General features: G+C 38.0%; 1 protein-coding gene across 1 annotated transcript in view; it reads left to right on the forward strand.

The window, feature by feature from the left end:
- Window positions 1-19,720, forward strand: part of aacs (acetoacetyl-CoA synthetase) — a 35,425-nt gene extending 15,705 nt beyond the window's left edge. Inside the window, exons 9-18 of the mRNA XM_057358560.1 lie at window positions 2,879-2,959; window positions 3,042-3,166; window positions 9,565-9,629; window positions 13,239-13,361; window positions 15,957-16,070; window positions 16,333-16,458; window positions 17,063-17,132; window positions 18,099-18,157; window positions 18,437-18,639; window positions 18,742-19,720. Of these exons, the coding sequence (XP_057214543.1) occupies window positions 2,879-2,959; window positions 3,042-3,166; window positions 9,565-9,629; window positions 13,239-13,361; window positions 15,957-16,070; window positions 16,333-16,458; window positions 17,063-17,132; window positions 18,099-18,157; window positions 18,437-18,639; window positions 18,742-18,879 (1,104 nt within the window). The 3' untranslated portion in view covers window positions 18,880-19,720. The remainder of the gene's footprint in view (window positions 1-2,878; window positions 2,960-3,041; window positions 3,167-9,564; window positions 9,630-13,238; window positions 13,362-15,956; window positions 16,071-16,332; window positions 16,459-17,062; window positions 17,133-18,098; window positions 18,158-18,436; window positions 18,640-18,741) is intronic.
- Window positions 19,721-20,179: the final 459 nt, after the last annotated feature.

The following is a 20,179-nucleotide window of genomic DNA, read 5'->3' on the forward strand; positions in this document are numbered from 1 at the left end:
CATTGCACATATTTGTCTGTTTTTAATACACATGATCTTCAATATAGCATTGTAGTTTTAGTTAATTCGCCATTCAGTCCCTTTTTACAGTGCACAAACTCTTACTAACTGCTAACGTTTACTATATTTTAATTTATACTATATTTACTATAATAAAACCATGGTAAATGTTCCTACGGATCAGTCCCCTAAAAACAGTATGAACATAGAGGTCTGAGTACCCATTACTGCTTAAGTGGACCAAAAAGGATCCGAGTCCTCTTTCAGGGACAGAGACAGTGTGAACATAAAAAGAACTCGGCCCTTTTTCATTTGGTCCACCTCTTGGTCCACTTAAAGGGGTCTGAGTCATTCAAAGTTACATGACCCATTCAACAAATTGTTTATTTAATAATATTAGCATACAATAAAATTCAACGAACTGTTTATTTAATACAATTATTATACAACAAACGATAATTATAAATAAATATGTATAGAAATTAAATATGATATAAATAATTATATTATTAGTCAGACGGATCAACAAACACAGACCGGAAGTTAACTTTGGCGTGTGATGAAGCCCTTTTTACCAGGTCCAACTTTTTACTGAAACATCTTGGTCATTGCATGCAGCAACATTGACCACCAGGTGGCAGTAATAGTCAACTTTTCAATCCTCTTCTGCCCTGAAATGATACAGGATGAGCAGCTGTGTGTACCTCTTTCATCCTGCTGTCACTATAACACAATATTACAGACACAGCAGACCATAATATATATTGGTTATGGTTTTCACACATTTTCTCAATTACAACACTTGTAAAGATTACAAGCTGCAGGTGTGTTTGATCACGGTTAGAGCTATGCTGGACTGTGGCTCTCCATGAGTCAGATTGGAGTAGGATCTTATGTGTTTGGTCAGGGTGTGTGTGTAACACTCTGCAGTTGTTTGTCATATTTCACAGCTTTCTCTTTCCAGCTTTTGCTGCGTTTGTATTTGATGCCTCACTTGCGTGGTAGATAATTAGACCGCTGTGTGTATGAAAACACACAGTCACACATATCCAGCCACAACCCTGTCTGTCTCTTCTCTCTCATTCTGTCTATTTCTCTCTTTCTGTGTGCTCTTTTGACAACGGTACACATGTTGGGTTATGGCAGTTAGTGAATGAATGAATGTTCGTAATTAACGTTTGTGCTAGGATACATGTTAACCGTGTGTTAGCACTGTCAGGGCACGGTGTTAGAAAAGAGGAATGTGTTCTTTTTTTAATCCGTGCGGCGTTGTTGAACCTTTAGCTGGGTAATTAGGTTGTTTCCCGCCTGACAGAATACCTCAGAACGTACGACACCGGCACAGGAGAATGATTCCAAAAAGCACACTTTTTTTACTCCTGCCTGAGGTTTTTTGTCATTTCTTTTATTCTAGAAAAAAATATTTTTAACCATTATAAATGTATTCCATGTTCTATGAATGTCCCCAGCCATCTCTCAATATAAAACATAGACATAACTCAAATACATAATTACATACTAAACTACATGCTACATTTGATGTACATAGAATTTGACTATGCAACATGAAATCAAAACTGACCAAAATCGAAAAAGTGAATGTTAGGGCTGTTCAACAATTAATCGCTAATTATCGCATCTAGAATAAAAGTTTGTGTTTACATAATATATCGCTGCTGTCCTTCTGAAACCTCGTATCTCCATAGGTCTTAATTTTTTTTGCCATAAAGCATTATTATTAGTCATCCTTTATGTTTGTCACTGTGTTTTGCAAATATTTAACTAATAAAAAGTATTAAAAAGTGCTTGTCAACTTTGACAACACAGTGTGCAATCATTTATGAAGTTAAGTGTTTTTTCCATTTCCTGAAATACTGTAAATTTGGACATACATCACTGTAAAAAAACAGAAATTTTTTGTAAACTGGAAAAACAGAAATTACCGTAAAATAATGTCCCTGTAAAATTATAGAATATAAAGATATATATTAAACTGTTTTCCACATTTTTCTTGTAAATTTGTTGTCTTGTTCTGTAATTTTATAGTTAAATATAAACAGAAATCTTGTTAAAAAAACTGAAATTTTCTGGCAGTTGGGGCGCCAGAAATAAACTGTAAAATTATGTTTTTTCCCTTAAAAAGAAAATTTTCCCTGTTTTTCTGTTTATTTCGTTTTTTTGCAATCTTTTTCTGTAATTGTACGGTTTTTGACTGTATTTCAAAAATACATAAAAAATTCTGAAAAAAAACCCGTAAAATTCCGTATTTTTTTTGTTACGTCCAAAATCTGTAAAAAATAACAGAAAAACTTTTTACAGTGAAGGTTTTAGAAGGACAGTGACGATATGACTGTACTGTAGATATTAATTTTGTTTTTACACACACGTACAGTATATATTTAAAAATTATTAAATATAAAAATTAATTAATGTTTATATACAATTATTTTATAATATATATAAATATATACATGCAAATATTTCCTAAATATAAACATGTATGTGTTTTTTCAATACAAAATAAATATGCACAGTGCACAGACTTATAATTTAAACACAAACCTTTATTCTGGCCCTAGTTTATTATAAATAAATTATGCGTGCAGGTCAACATTTATTTTAAATGAATGTGTCGTCCTTGAACTATCAAGATGAAATATAACAAATGTGAGGTACTTGCACTTAGTTGTTACACCGTGTCCACACACCGCACACGACACAACATTTAATGTAAAAAAAAACTGTTCTGATAGAATCCATTGTAGTTTGTTGCGCATCGCCATCGCAGATGTTGTAGACATGGTGTTACAGTATAAGTAAACGAAGACACTTCTTTAAATAAATTTGTAAATGACCTTCTCTATTCTTCATTTCACAGGGCACTCTCATTCAGCATCTTAAAGAACACATTCTCCATGGCAATATGACTAGCAATGATGTCATCATATACTACACTACGGTATGTTATTGCGACATACATGTCCTATGTTTACCTGTTTGGGTCAAACATGACAGAAATGTTCTTTGTGTGTTGTGTGCAGGCGGGCTGGATGATGTGGAACTGGCTGATGTCCTCTTTGGCTGTCGGGGCGTCCGTGGTTCTATATGATGGTTCTCCTCTCGTTCCCACTGCCAACGTGATGTGGGACCTGGTAGACCGCCTTGGGTAAGATGCGCACGTGTTCAAGACACTATAATAGAGGTGTCAAAGTCAGACTTTTTTTTCACACCGCACCGTGATTGGTCGAGGTGTGGCGGTGCTTATCACTAGCATCTGCTCTGCCCTTTGTGTAAATGACACAGGATCACTGCATCAACCGTTTCAAAGACGCCGGTTTAATTGGCCACCTCTGATGTGCTATTGAGTTCCTTTAAGAGTGTACCTGGTATTGATCAGATCAGAAGTGATCGAAGTGCAACAGACACCAGAGTTCTTCAGGATTACACTCATTGTGCTGGAGCGTGTGTGTGTGTGTTTGCTCATTTTCTGCTCCCTTGGCTGCTGATGAAAGTCTCTATTCTTATTCTCACTGTCTCGCCTTTTCCCAAGAGAAAGAAAATAGAGACGGTTTCGTAGCTGTTTTGGAAAAGCCAAACACACACACACACACACACACACACACACACACACACACACACAAATGCACACTTTTCCATTAGTTACCAGATGTGTGTTGCTTGGATAGCTTCGGGAACATATGTCTCTGTATATTTTGATATCATGAGAACTTGAGTTTGTCTCTGAGCTTTAAGAGCTCTTTTGCAGACAGCACCTGTGCCTTTGCATTCAGGCTTTCTTTCTTTCATTTTGAGTTACAAACTTTTTGGTGACACCAATTAAATGATTCCTCTGAGCCGTATGGGTTTATTTAAAACTTCAGATATTGAAACAAAGAGGTTTCATTTTTGTAGTTTTGTTGTAGGAACAGACCCAGATTCTTTAAGCATTTTGCCTGCTACAGATAACAAAGTTGAGATTTGTTATGCTCATTATTTCTGGCCCCTAAAATATTTCTGGTGAAATTTAGCGCCATCTAGCGGTGAGGTTACGATTTGCAACCAACGGCTAACTCCACCGCTCACCCCTCCCTTTCGAAGCACTACGGTGGCTGGCACAGGACTAAGATGTCGTCACGTTTTCACTTCTTTGCCGAAGGAGATAACATATATACGAAAGGCACTCTGTAGAGCAGTTTGTCCATTTAGGGCTACTGTAGAAACAACATGGCTAATTCCATGTAAGGGGACCCGTGGTGTATGTAGATAGAAATAGCTCATTCTAAGGTAATAAAAACGCTTCATTATGTAAGGTCTTTATACACCTCTGAAGACATAGTTATGTACAAACCCGATTCCAAAAAAGTTGGGACACTGTACAAATTGTGAATAAAAACAGAATGCAATGATGTGGAAGTTTCAAATTTCAGTATTTTATTCAGAATACAACATAGATGACATATCAAATGTTTAAACTGAGAGAATGTATCATTTTAAGGGAAAAATAAGTTGATTTTAAATTTCATGGCATCAACACATCTCAAAAAAGTTGGGACAAGGCCATGTTTACCACTGTGTGGCATCCCCTCTTCTTTTTATAACAGTCTGCAAACGTCTGGGGACTGAGGAGACAAGTTGCTCAAGTTTAGGAATAGGAATGTTGTCCCATTCTTGTCTAATACAGGCTTCTAGTTGCTCGACTGTCTTAGGTCTTCTTTGTCGCATCTTCCTCTTTATGATGCGGCAAATGTTTTCTATGGGTGAAAGATCTGGACTGCAGGCTGGCCATTTCAGTACCCGGATCCTTCTTCTACGCAGCCATGATGTTGTAATTGATGCAGTATGTGGTCTGGCATTGTCATGTTGGAAAATGCAAGGTCTTCCCTGAAAGAGACGACGTCTGGATGGGAGCATATGTTGTTCTAGAACTTGGATATACCTTTCAGCATTGATGGTGCCTTTCCAGATGTGTAAGCTGCCCATGCCACACGCACTCATGCAACCCCATACCATCAGAGATGCAGGCTTCTGAACTGAGCGCTGATAACAACTTGGGTTGTCCTTGTCCTCTTTAGTCCGGATGACATGGCGTCCCAGTTTTCCAAAAAGAACTTCAAATTTTGATTCGTCTGACCACAGAACAGTTTTCCACTTTGCCACAGTCCATTTTAAATGAGCCTTGGCCCAGAGAAAACGCCTGCGCTTCTGGATCATGTTTAGATATAGCTTCTTTTTTGACCTATAGAGTTTTAGCCGGCAACGGCGAATGGCACGGTGGATTGTGTTCACCGACAATGTTTTCTGGAAGTATTCCTGAGCCCATGTTGTGATTTCCATTACAGTAGCATTCCTGTATGTGATGCAGTGCCGTCTAAGGGCCCGAAGATCACGGGCATCCAGTATGGTTTTCCGGCCTTGACCCTTACGCACAGAGATTGTTCCAGATTCTCTGAATCTTTGGATGATATTATGCACTGTAGATGATGATAACTTCAAACTCTTTGCAATTTTTCTCTGAGAAACTCCTTTCTGATATTGCTCCACTATTTTTCGCCGCAGCATTGGGGGAATTGGTGATCCTCTGCCCATCTTGACTTCTGAGAGACACTGCCACTCTGAGAGGCTCTTTTTATACCCAATCATGTTGCCAATTGACCTAATAAGTTGCAAATTGGTCCTCCAGCTGTTCCTTATATGTACATTTAACTTTTCCGGCCTCTTATTGCTACCTGTCCCAACTTTTTTGGAATGTGTAGCTCTCATGAAATCCAAAATGAGCCAATATTTGGCATGACATTTCAAAATGTCTCACTTTCAACATTTGATATGTTATCTACTGTATATTCTATTGTGAATAAAATATAAGTTTATGAGATTCGTAAATTATTGCATTCCTTTTTTATTCACAATTTGTACAGTGTCCCAACTTTTTTGGAATCGGGTTTGTATATTAGATTGCATTTCTGTCAATAGATCCTCCTTAATATAACACACTGGACCTTTAAATGAAACTGGGTACTGTACCTTTAAGACTAATCTATCTAAATGTCTTTTGTTATGATTGGCAAAACTTTTGTACCCTTTTGTACCTTTTTTTGCTAAAATCTAAAAATGTTTATTTCTTATATTTATTCCTATTTAAACATTATAAACTTTATATATATTTACATATATTTTGGTAAAATTAGCACTGGCTGCAGGCACTGCCTGCTATTTGGTCATACTATCTAAATTTGTAGCCCAAATTTAACTTTGGTAGACAAACTGCAAACTCATAATTTCAGACTAAATCAACTTTTCCAAGGTAGAGCGTCCACTGCACAATAGATAAAACATGGTCTCTCTTTCTCGTAATGTTTAGTCGTTCGGATAGACTGATCCTGGATTATCTTGTGCCGCTCCCCATTAATTGTGTTTAATGTTTATAAATGATCAATATTCAATCATTGGGCAGAGGTGGTGAGCGTCAGTGAAACATGTTAAGCACAAAGGGCCATTGTGAGACTCGGTCATGCTTGACAACTCGCTCTTTGTCCCATATTGCTGCTTCAGGCAGAAGCTGTTTTGGGAAAGAAAATGGTAGTTGTTTTTCTTTTGTGGAACAGGAGGCAAAGAACCAAGGATATCTTTATGGATTGTATTGATGTGTTAAACAACAGACAGAATACTTTCGCCTCGGTTTAAGGTGAACAGTCTTATGTGTCTAGAGTTTTTTCAGTATTGGGTGGTAGTTTTCTGTGTTTATTTACAGTGTGCACACAGTATCCAGTATTCCTATTTATGTTAGATTTTTAGTTTTACCACAAAATTTGGGTCTTTGAAATATGTATTTTTGCAAGATGTGGTTCAATGGTGATCACCTCACGTTATGTAACTGTGATGGAAAAGTTGAATATGTCCCCTGTACCTGTGTGTTATGATGGAAGTCTTAAAATATATTTTCTTGCGATTTTAACTTCTATTTGCGTATTTTCCCCACCAGATCTTCTTCATGTGCAGATGAGCCCAAAGTAGCCATTCCTCGTAAGAAATAAACAGGCTGAATATTTAGAGAAGCTCGACTGCTTAAATATTAGCAAGCAAGGCAATCCTGGAATGATTTCTATGGATGTGTAAGAAACTAGCGTCCCAGTTGTATCATATCATTTAGATTGCCGTTGGCAAGTTTTTCAATTTTTCTCTGACTGATATCTAGCTTGTGAAACCACGTTTCATTTCGTTTTGTATAGAATTCTGTTCCTACATCCTAAGCAACCAATTACTAACCAGGCCTTGCCAGCTGCCACCAATCACACACAAGCAGGACGTTGTCATGACACCCGCCCACACTAGGGACATCTCTTTTTTGAGACACTAAGCGGGTTTCCATCACTCTGGTCTTATTCGCATTTTGAAATTTCGCATCAGAAACGAGTGATGGAAACGCCAAATTTCTAATTAAAAACCCTTAATTCGCAAAGTTTTTACGCTCGCTTGAGGTGGTTTTTCATTTTTGCGAAAAAGGGTTAATGCGAATAATGGGAGATGGAAACGCATTTGCTGAATAAATTCCTCCAAAAAGTCACATAACTGCACTATGAGACTGCGTAACCTGACTAACCAGAGAACTGATCTTGTGACACAGCATGAGAAATGTTGTTATGGTCGTTCTTAAATGCCTGAGCAAAGTCGTCAAAATATTTCTGTAATTGCCTCTTAGAACTGTCACGACTGTGTTTCCCAAACAGCAGGCATCCACAAAAGCACCGCATTTATTGTGTTTCGTAATCGTCGGCTTGCGCAACTATTATTCTATATGAAAATCATTATATTCAGTGGCTTCTCTTACTTTTCTTACTGATATTTAGTAGTAGTTTATTAGGAAGTGACGGTTGACTATTTGGATGGAAACGGTGCTTATTCGAAAATGTTTTATGCGATATTCCGATTTTGCGCACAAGCTAAATTCGCAACTTTGGATGGAAACCCGGCTATAGAGAGAAAATTGGTGCGAGAGATGGAAAAATATAGATGGATATTTAATTGCTTTAGTTACTTGCAAGTTTTTTCCTTCAATGCCATTTAAAGGAATCTTTTCTATATTACTTATATTGCTTTCTTATTACTTTTATTTCTTAAAACGTATTTCTTCATTACAAACCTGTATGACTTTCTTTCTTCTGCAGAACACAAAAGAAGATATTTTGATGAATGTTGGTAAGCAAACAACATTGGCCCTCATTGACTTCCATTGTTTGGATACAAAACCACTGAGACATTTCTCAAAATATCTTCTTTTGTGTTCCACAGAAGAAAGAGTCATATACAGGATTTTAATGACACAAGGGCACGATGACACTTTTTTTTTTTTTCGAGGGAACTATCGCTTTAACTAACTTTCACACATTATATTGCCTGTTGAGCCGCTTTCATTGTAAACTCTGTTTAAATCTATTGCGCTGGACAAATGGAGATTACAACCAACGCAATCGTGTTGACAGCATTTAGCTTGCTCTGTGCTCTTCAGATATTGCACTGCCGTGACCTCCGGCCTCCGATATCTGACCCTAACCAATTCTATCATGAAATGGCTGACCGAGTCCTCTGCAGGTCAACACGCCATTTAGATCAATTCCACCTCATTGACACTGAACACGTTACACGCCATGTCCTACAGTCAGACGTGAGAGATCAAGAGCGCTGTGGAAATTAGATTTTCGTTTTGTTGCAGATGCAGCCTAACACTTTGTGTGTGTGTGCTTGTACGAGTCCAGCTTGTTTCTTTTCTCAATCTCGTTTCCACGTTCTTTCTATACAAAATAAATTACAAATGCAAACAAAGCAGTAGATGCTTTTTTTTCGGGTGAAGGTTGGCCTTTCATTGCATCATCAAAGCAATGAAAGTAGTTTTGGCAAACAAACGTTTATCTCCAGGTGTCACTTGGATGGTTGTGAATTTGAATATGAATTTGAAGAAGTGTAGAAGAGGGGTGAGTCACCCAGAGGTGGTTTTGTATTCTAGCAACAGAGTTTTGAACTTCATGTGGTGACCGGTCCAGGATAGTGCGATGGTTTTCTTTGAGTGATTGAAGGCCTGAAGGTGGCTTCTGGTCTATCTGCGAAGACTTCAAGAGATAGTTCACCCAAAACTGCAAATTCTTTCATCATTTACTCACTCTCATGTCATTTCAAACCTGTTTGAGTTTCTTTCTTGTGCAGAAGACAAAAGAAGATATTTTGAAGAATGTTGCTAACCAAACAACATTGGCCCCTTTTGACTTCCATTATATGGACACAAAACCACCGAGACATTTCTCAAAATATCTTCTTTTGTGAAGAAATAGTCATACAGGTTTTGAATAACATGTGAGTGAATACATGATGACACAATTGTACGTTTTGGGTGAACTATCACTTTAACAGTTCTAACTGGAAATTGAGAATCATATAAACATTCCTCCTTAAACCTCTTGCATTCCAACATTTCTTGTTTTTACCAGATCTAAAAGAGCCCGATTTATTTTATACATTCAAAACCTGCAGCTAATTGTTAACCTCATATTTTTTCTTTTCATTGTTTACTGACAGAATCACTATTTTCGGCACTGGAGCGAAATGGCTGTCTGTGTTAGAGGAAAGAAATCTGAATCCAGGTAAGCAAAAAGAACCGTTAAATTACAATCTCCCGCTTTCTGTCTGTCATCTTCTCGCTGTTTCGTTCCCCCTCTCTCCCCCTCAGCCTCTCTTATTTATTTTAATACTTTTTCTTTCACAGTACGCATTAATTTCCTCCTTTTCTCCTTAGTCTCTGGATACCACTGAGTCATTCACTAAACCGCGCGTACGTGCTTATGAGTATATAACAATAACACGAGCAAGTGAAAGTGAATTAAAATGCAATTTACAGCAGAAGGTGGAAGTGTTTGTGCGTAACGACTGCCGGGAGAGCGATTGAGTTCAAGTTTTTTTTACAAATAATTGGCTACTAGCATTTTAAAGGGGAAACCTCGGTTATAGACACAGTTTAGTGCAGTTGGTTTCCTGTGCAGTAAACCACTTATTATTGTTTTTCATAAATGTCACTGTTGTGCACATTTTTGTGTTAGACATCAGTGCAAAAAAATAATAAAAAGTCAATTTTACACTCTTAAAATAATCGACAGCCGGGTCAAAGTGGATGGGAAAAATTATGTTAACCACTACTGTTCTTCCATAATCCAAGGATACAAAATCCCGCCCTACAGAACATTATTTCAATTTATTTCCATATAATTCTTTTCACAGTTTTGCATTGTTGCAAAGCAGCTTTACAGTAAATCTGTATTAATACAAATAGTAGTGACACATGTAGAAAAAAAACAGGACACAATTTCATGTTACATATTCTGTTGTACTCTGAAATGCGTCACATTAAATGCGTTGCTGGTGGCATTTCATGTCGTCTGTGAAAGGTTAAGCTGTTGGATTGTACGTGATGTGGAGTTGGATTTGTTTGCTGTATGTGGGTTAGTGGGCTGTACGTATGGGTGTGTGTGGGGGGTCAGATTTGTGTTTCCTGGCCCTCTGCTGCTCTTTTTGGCTGCTTGACATTTTAGAGCGACACCTGTTAGCCTGTGGGGTGTGGCACTGGCTCTGATAACCAGGGCGAGAGACCCTCTCTACACGGGACTCCAGGCGGGTGGCCTGGCTTGTTGCCTGCGTGCATTTCAGCATAGTTTCATTCTGAGCACTGTGACCCACACCCACCTGCCTTCAGACTCCAAAACATGTCTGAATAGAGGTTACAATGAGCTGAGCTTTATTGTGCTTTAGCTGAAATAAAGATGTAAAGATGAGGCCGGAGCATAGTGTAGCATGGCATAGTGTATATCTTTCTGATATTTTCTCTGCAGTTAGTTTTTGGTATATACTGTATATATATATACCGTACATGTATGCTATGGTGTGACAAAGCAAATATAGCATGTAGAAAACAGCATGTAGAAAACAAACTGTTAAAGCGGACGTAATACATGCAGTTTCTGCCAATCTCATATTAATCTTGAGTACCTAGTAATATTGCATACTACTTCGTATCTTCGAAGAGTCTTTAGTTTGATCACATTTATAAAAGACAAATACAGCAGTACAATTATTTCCGAAAACTGGCGAGCACTGAACGCGTGCAGGTTGGGCGAGACTACAGCATGAGCACACAATACATCATTGCATTATCCCTGCATAACTGTTGGCTATAAGTTCGTGTTGTGTACCTTATGCACGTACGTGCCGATTGCCAACAAAACACATGCATATGACTCAGTGTCACTTATGACCGGCATCTTTTAGCGCTGGGACCGCTCCATCTATCAGTATCAAACGATCTCCAAATCCACCATTTATATAACATTCCTCACCGAAATGCAGTGAACAAACAAACTCAGCTGAACTTCGCGAACGCAGTGCTCTCTCTCTCTTGCTCTCTCTCTCTCTTGCTCTCCCTGGGTGACGCGTGGGCGTGCTCTTTCATCTCGCTTTCACGGATTGATGCGTGGGCGTGCTTTTCCGGGAGAATTGTCCGATAAGGGACTAAGAGAAGTTGTTACGTAAGGGAATTTCATGTTTGAAAACAACTTTCCGAAACCTATACGAACGCTGGGGGAGTGTGTCGAGCACAGAAATACTACGTCATACGTCCAACTCGTTTTGTGACAAGTTGACCATTTTAAGCATGAGAAGCCCGCACGTTTCAGAGTTGGAATGCATGAAACACTGCGGCACATCCCTTTTAATAATGTATATTTGTATATTATTCATATTTTTTTGTAATATAAAATAACAGCGACGATAAATCTCTTATGCTAGTTTTTCATTTATTTCAGTTGTGAAATATGTTTTGCGTTTTGTTACCCATATATGTCAAACATAACATAGTTTTCATAGCAACATTGTTTTTTAAATACTTTTTAGTTTTATAGTACTTTTATTATTGTTTTGATTAGTGTTTCTTTATTTTTAGTTTGTTGTTTTAAGTTAAATATTTAGCAATTGTCTTATATGCTTTTGTGATTTTATCATTCATTAGCTTTTTCATATTGCTATATAATTTTTATTTATTTTTTAGTTTTTTTAGAGATGCACTAATATATCAGCCAATATTCGGTATCGGTCATCAAAAGCAATTTTTTCATCTATTGGCCGATAGTTTAAAAAGGATGACCAGGGCCGATATATCCTGTCAATCAAAATAGGACAGGAAAATGCAGCGAATTTGTGCTCTGTATATATAGTTAATGGTGAACATCACCAGTTTGAGGTTTAGTGTCAATAGTCATTATATGAATTTATAACATTCAGAAAGTTAAGAAATATTCATTTAATCTTCAGAATTGGTATCTGCATCGGCAGATATCACACTTAATAATCAGCTTATCGGTATCGGAAATTAAGTATCGGTGCAGCTTTCATTTTTTCATTTCAGTTAATACGTTTAGAGCCTCAACTATTGCTAAGGCAACGTTTCTATTTTTTAGTTTACATTTTTCAAATAATATATAGGCTGACATATTAAAGGTCCAGTCAGTGAAATCTAGCGGCAAGGTTGCGAATTGCAACCAACCGCTCACTCCACCCCTCCCGTTAGAAACACTACGACGGCTGACAGAACATGGCGGTTTATGTAGATAGAAATAGTTCATTCTAAGGTAATAAAAACATAACGCTTCATTGTGAAAGCTCTTTATACACCTCTGAAGACATAGTTATGTATATTATATTGCATTTCTGCCAATAGATCCTCCAAAAAATTACATTTGCATTTATGCATTTGGCAGACGCTTTTATCCAAAGCGACTTACGTTGCATTGTATTATACATTTTGTTTCTGACTATATGCAATCCCCTGGGATCAAACCCCATGACCTTGGCATTGCTAGTGCCATGCTCTAACCACTGAGCCACAGGAAATGACACACTGGACCTTTAATTGATTTGAATCAACAGAAATGTTTTAATAGTTTCAGCAAACTATAATAACTTTGACAAAAGATGTATGTGGCTTCCTTTCTTCAACTGAATACAGACAAATAAATGTCTTCTAAAGAGAAATGATACATTTGTTAGAGAAAACAATTGATCATTTTATCTGGGATGGCACGAGGGTTGAACATTCTGAAAGATTTTTAAGCTAGAATAGTAAAGAGTGTTTTTTGAATCGTTGAGAAGTGTCACAGTGAATTGTTGCTTCACCTTGTCGCTCATATATTTTTCTCGTCTATCTGCAGCAAACACACACAACCTGCAGACCCTTCACACCCTGCTGTCCACAGGATCCCCTCTCAAGCCTCAGAGCTATGAGTATGTGTACCGCTGTATCAAAAACAATGTGCTTCTGGGATCCATATCAGGTAGGATTTATAGAACTCTATACATACAGTATACATAAAGTATGCCGTATCTTTGTTTAATTTTTTTCGCTCATTTGCTCTCATTCCTTCATCACTTATCTTTTCCTACTTTTTCATGATAGCACTTCCCTTCGTGTATGTGTGTGTGGCAGTGTGATCTCATGCCCGCCAGGCCCTGCGGAAACAAATTAGCATCAGCGCTAACAGCTGTGGTGGACTGCTGATTTTGTGTGCGTGCGTGTGTGTTTGTGACTGGGGTCTCTCAGCATGGCTCTCTCACGCAGCACCTGTGCCCAGTCTCTCCCTGCGGTTTCACCAGATGAGCTTTGCTCTCATGGCAGGTCAGCGACAGCCTGCTACAGTCACGTTATTCAGACGGAGCCTTTCAAAGCTATTCGATATTTAACTTCGTATGTGGAGCGCCCTTATTTTGCACGACTCATTAGAGACGAGGAAGTTGCAGATGATCTATTTTGGGTCTTTCGGTCTTCGGTTGAGCACTGGGGATATTGCCCCAGACAAAAAAGATTAAAACCACATAAAATATAAGTTAGTGAAAAACTGTGGTAACCTGGCCATCCGAAAAATAAATAAAAGTGGTATAGACCACTTCGGAAGTCCTGTTTCAGTTTTTAACACTACACGAACGTTTACAACCCACAGAACATTTATAACTGACTCAAAATGTTTACCAATATCTTAGAGATTCAATATCAATATCTTTCAATATCTAAGATTTTATTATATATGTAAAAATAAAAAAACAACAACAAAACGGAAGTGCTTCTCTGGACCAGTGTTTACATCTTGCAAAGTGGTCTATATTATTGCATATATTTATGTTTTTACTGTAATAACAGTAACTCATATGTGATATTTATGCGATACGTATAAATATCGATATTTACGTGTAAATATATCGTATAAATACGATAGATACGTATAAATTACGATATATATTGCGATTCACACTAATTATACCTGTCTATGTCGATTCTGAAATCGCAAAGGCTTCGATTCTGTTTTATGCACAGCTCTTCCGTGAACTACGGATCTTTGATCAGTAGGAAGTACTGCTCGATCTAAAATCACTACGGCTGCGTTCGAAATGGCATACTTCCTTGCTATATAGTAGGCAAAAAGTAGTAGGTGAACGAATAGTATGTTCGATCCGTCAGTATTCATAAAACAGTAGGCGAGAAATATCCGGGTGGTGGAGAATTTCTCGTGAGATTCGGACGTGCGTATACTAATGTTGCGTCCGAATACGCCTACTCGAGAGCGCCCTCTGGCTTTCGGATGTGGCGGCGTTTAACCGTAATCCATTGAGAAACTGAGCATAAAAATTACACGATATATCGTCCCAGCCCTAATATTTTATGATATTTTACATGGTTACAAAGATAAATGTAGTAAATTGTGGTAAAATACAAATTCTGTCAGTAGAGTTAAATGATTGTATTTAGAAACTGACTTTCTGTCTAGATATATTTCTGGAGTTGTTGGCAATGTGATCGAATGATTTTCATTGAGTGACAGAGAGATTTCAAAACCTTCAGAAACCGTTTTTGCATAAATCCAACGCGAAAGCTGTTTGATTTGCCATTTGGATCAATTCTAATAGCATGACAGCGATCTCGTTCGCATTTTGATGCGTTTGCAACACCACGAGCCTCATAATTTCACCAAAAACGCTTTGACTGACGTTTCTTGACTCCACAGTTTTCTCAAATGTCAAAGTACCTAAAGACGCTCAGATAGCCTCTCTGCCCTCCCAAACCGCTCTCTCTGTCCAGCCCGAGCCCACCGCCCGCTCCCCTCGGAAGCGTGACCTCCGCCAACCCGAGGCAGATTTGACCTTGACCCCGATGTCGAGCAAAGCATATGTGACGGGGTCCGTTTCCCGCTGCTCCTGTTACCGTGCCAGTCGGACTCCTGAGCTCTGAGGGGCAGCTGGCAGGAAACTTTAACACTTTCTGCCACCCAAAATCACCTGAATCCAATAGGACCCCCCCAATATCACCCACCATCTGTCACAGACATGGAGAGGTTGCTGGGACAATAGACAGGCTAATGAATGTGTGTCTGTCTATTTCATCTGCCTTTGTTTGGCTTTTTATAATCTAACTTACATTTTTCAATTTCTAGGTCCTGTTTTTATTCACCCTCACTTCTGATCCATCTCCCCCCTGTTTTTCTCCTCGAAACATCATTATTTCAAAATATCGATTGTCTCGATTTCTCTTTTGGGTTGCTGTATCAAATCCCCCTCTTTCCTTTTCATGTCTTTCTATGCTCCCCCCCCCTAGTTGCATCCTAATGGCTCACACACTTTGAAGGGCCCAGTAAATACTAAGTTTACTCACACTACTGAGGGCACTTAATCTCCAGTCGATCCAGATTTCCTTTGCAGTTAATATCACGTATATATCGCTTTAGACACGATGCAGCTTTATAAAACTACACACAACTTGCAAAGAGGTAGTTTGAGCCATACCGATATACACGACAGTCCCTCAAAGCTGTGAGATTCTCTTGCGTGTCACATTCAACCGTCTTTGAAACTGTATCTTAGCATCCTAAATGTTTCCTCAGGTGGCACAGACATAATTTCATGCTTCATGGGTCAGAATACGACGGTACCCGTGTACAGAGGAGAAATCCAGGCTCGAAACCTCGGCATGGGCGTGGAGTCCTGGAGCCTTGAAGGTGAAATACGGTTTAATGATTATCTCTGATTTTATGGTCTCTGTGTGGACTTTTTTTTTTTTCCTGAAATTGATAGTTCTTGTGATTTGATGAGCTACATGTGAAGTCATTTTGAAAGCTGATATTCCCTCACCTGTGACCTCACGCCCCACAGATAATGTACATAAATTGATAAAGTATGTTTGGCAACACTGTATAACTGGAAATATCATCTTTATTGCTTTAATAACCCTGTTGTGTTTTGTATTTGTGTATGTCTCAGGCAAGCCTGTTTGGGGTGAAAGTGGAGAGCTGGTGTGTTTGAAGCCCATCCCATGCCAGCCCACTCATTTCTGGAACGATGAGAACGGCAGCAAATACCACAAAGCCTATTTTTCCACCTTTCCAGGTTCACTTCACCTCATTCCTTACATGCACTCTGCTCTGTTCATCAAAGCTCTTAAAGGGATAGTTCACGAAAAAATCATTCACTGATCATTATGTCACTCCAAACCTGTGTGACTTTCTTTCTTCTCCAGAACCCTGAAAAGATATTTTGAAGAATGTTGGTAACCAAACAACACTGGCCCTCGTTGACTTCCATTGTATGGATAAAAAACCACTGAGACATTTTTCAAAATATCTTCCTTTTGTGTTTTACAGAAATAAAGTGAATTTTAATTTTTGGGTGAACTATCCCTTCAAGTTGTGAGTCGTCCTTCTGATTTGGAAAACAAACACGCCGCTTGAGGTTGAACGAGAACTGCAGTTTTTTCACTGTATTGATTAAATGAGGGCGAAAAGAAAAAACAGGCTTGGGAGATTTTTGTTAGCATGAGAAAAGTCTCCTTGAATCTTTATTGCTGTCAGTTTTAAGATGCAGGAAAGAACAATCTGGACCGTTCAGCATCATTAACTATCACAGACAGATACGCAGTAGCTGCTTCTGTCTATACCTGTCTATACGTCTTACTCAATCTATAGTGTTAATTCATGTATACCTGTTCATTCAGGAGTCTGGGCTCATGGTGACTACTGTAAAATAAATCCAAAGACCGGAGGAGTTGTCATGTTGGGACGAAGGTGAGTCTCTCTATGTGTGTATCTCCTTTAATGGCTCCTTAGGGCTGTTCCACGATTAATCACATCCAGAATAAACGTTTGTGTTTATAATAATATGTGTCTGTGCACTCTGCATTATTTATTTTGTGTTTATAAGCACATGCTCATACATGTATATATTTAAGAAAAATTAAATGATTAATAAATGTTTATATATAATTTAAATTATATATATATATATGAAGAGTTTATTTCCAAAAAGAGATAACTCCGTTTTAATTTTTTTCAAAAATCATTCATATCAATCAAACTGCAGTTGGTTTGCTTTGATTTAAGCCATAATAACTTAAAAAATACAGCACAAAAAATAGATTTTTGAAAAAGAGTGTTGGAAATAAACTCTTCATATATATATATTAATATATGCATGCACATATTTCCTAAATATATACATGTATGTGTATTTGTCTATAAATACAAAATAAATATGCACAGACATACAGTATGTTATGTAAACACAAACTTTTATTCTGGATGCGATTAATCGTGGAACAGCCTCCATTAATATGTTTTGGCTAGTTAATTATTGTTGAGGTATTGTACAATATTGGTAGTACTCCTAATTTTCAGGGTCAGATGTTATTAGGGAAAAATGCCATTGAAAGTGACCAAAATGCTCCTGAAATTTAAAATGTCGGTGCAAAAATGCCCCTATGATTCTTTTTATTTGCTAATATTTCAGTCTAGACCTAGTTATGCATACAATATTAGTGCACGAAATAAAATGTGATTGTTTAATTGTATATTAAACTGGTATGATTTGATTTGATGAAATTGAGATATTATACCTCTTTCTGTAAGTGACAAATATTTCTCAACTTTTAGCCAAAACAATATACCATGCTTTTAAAGTTAAAAAGTACATTTTATCAGTATGTGTTCTGTTCTCTAAACAAAATATATTTTGTTTGTCTGCATTTTTATCAGTGATGGAACCTTGAATCCCAATGGCGTTCGATTTGGGAGCTCGGAAATATATAATATTGGTGAGACGTTCGTTTTGCATTTTTCCTCATAAGATAAAAGCAGTTCAGGCCTGTCTGGACCAGCTTGAAGTTCCAGATGTTTTCAACTAGCTTTTGACTGGAAATGAATGACCAAGCCATCATTCAAATGTCCCAAACTTACCTCAAACTGACAACCAAACATAACCGTTAACTGTTTATTTAAACGGTTTACAAAGCCAGTGTTTACATCCGTTTTAGCATGTGCTAAGCAACTAGCTTTTCAAATCTAAAGGATTCTCATCTCGTCTTTTCTACCAGTGGAGGCCTTTGAAGAAGTATCCGACAGCCTTTGTGTCCCTCAGTACAACAGTGATGGAGAAGAGAGGGTGATTCTGTTCTTGAAGATGGGACCTAATAAAACCTTCAGTCAAGAGTTAGTGGGGAAGATTCGTAGCGCTATCAGAGTCGCTCTGTCCGCCCGACACGTGCCAGCATTGATACTGGAGACCAAGGACATCCCGGTGAGCAGGGTTGCACTTGTTCTTTCTCCTGCTTCTGTTTTCTTTTCTACCCTCTCAATGTACTTTTCAGTTGTATTGATTTTGCTTTCTGTTCATCTGCAGTATACGATCAGCGGTAAGAAGGTTGAAGTTGCGGTAAAGCAGGTGATAGCAGGTAAGGAGGTGACTCAGCGAGGAGCCTTCTCCAACCCCGACTCCTTAGACCTCTACAAGAACTTACCTGAACTCCTGAACTTCTGAAATGTACAAAATATCCGAACTTAAGACCCAGGGTGCAGCATTTCTGGGGCACCTTTATAAGGTTCAGATTATCAGGACACCCTTTGGAGCATTGGACCACCTGACTGTCGAGCTTTCAAACATCTGAGCTCTCTAGATTTTATCCACCTGTTGTGATTTCCAAACTCAACCAAGGAGTGGAACCGCTAGTGTCTGTACATATTATTTTTCCAGAAGTTTGAGAACGGCATTGAGATCCCAGAGTACTTGCATCTCCAAGAGACCAACAAACGTTTTTCCGAACAGACATCTCAAACTCACAAACAATATATGTACCACTTTTTCTGAATTGGTTTTATTCTTTTCCGCCTCAGTGCTATATTTTAGCTCCGCTGTTCTGACTCATTGCACCTTAAACTTCTAAAGTCTTTGTCTGGCTATTAAAACACTAATTTGACTCATCTTTACGAGTCAAATACACTGATATGTTACTGAATAATGTCAACAAAATTTGTTTCCCAATCCTGACCTCTCTGGAAACGACGGTTATGTTATAGGATTTAACTATATGAAGTATAACCTGTTACAGTAAGTGGTGAAGTCTGCTGTATTTTTTTTGAGCATGTCGTAATGTTTAAAACTAAAAGCAGAACCTAATATAGTACACTGACCTAAGCAGTTTACATATAGTTTTACATCTATAAAGATACAGCATGAGCTGCCTGTGTCATGTGTTAAACATTTGTCCTTTAACAGAGACATTATTTGTTTTCTAATCTGATATTAAAAGAAAAGAAAATTCTGTCATCATTTACTCACCCCCAGATTGTTCCAAACCTGTACACATTTCTTTGTTCTGCTTAACACAAAGGAAGATATTTGGAAGAATGTCAGTAACCAAACAGACCTCATCCCCCATTGACTCCCATAGTATTTATTTTCCCTACTATGGCAGTAAATGAGGGATGAGATCTGTTTGGTTACAAGCATTCTTCCAAATATCTTCCTTTGTGTTTAGCAGAACAACTCAATGTATACAGGATTGGAACAACCTGAGGGTGAGTAAATGATGACAGAGTTTTCATTTTTGGTTGAACTGTCCCTTTAAGATGAGACAGGCTTATGTCAACATTAGACGTTCATCCTCACCGTTAGAGTCTATTTTTTGGGTCATATCATACAGCGATGTATTTGCCATCTTTCAAATCTGTTTTCTGCTGTCCATCCCATGAAAGAATTCCTTTGTTACTTTTCATTGTCCTCCCTGTTATATTTATCATCTGTACACATTTAAAAAAAGCTGTGTTGGTTTGCTAAAGTG

The sequence above is a fragment of the Triplophysa rosa genome, linkage group LG2 (genome assembly GCF_024868665.1).
Source record: "Triplophysa rosa linkage group LG2, Trosa_1v2, whole genome shotgun sequence".
Lineage (NCBI taxonomy): Eukaryota > Metazoa > Chordata > Actinopteri > Cypriniformes > Nemacheilidae > Triplophysa > Triplophysa rosa.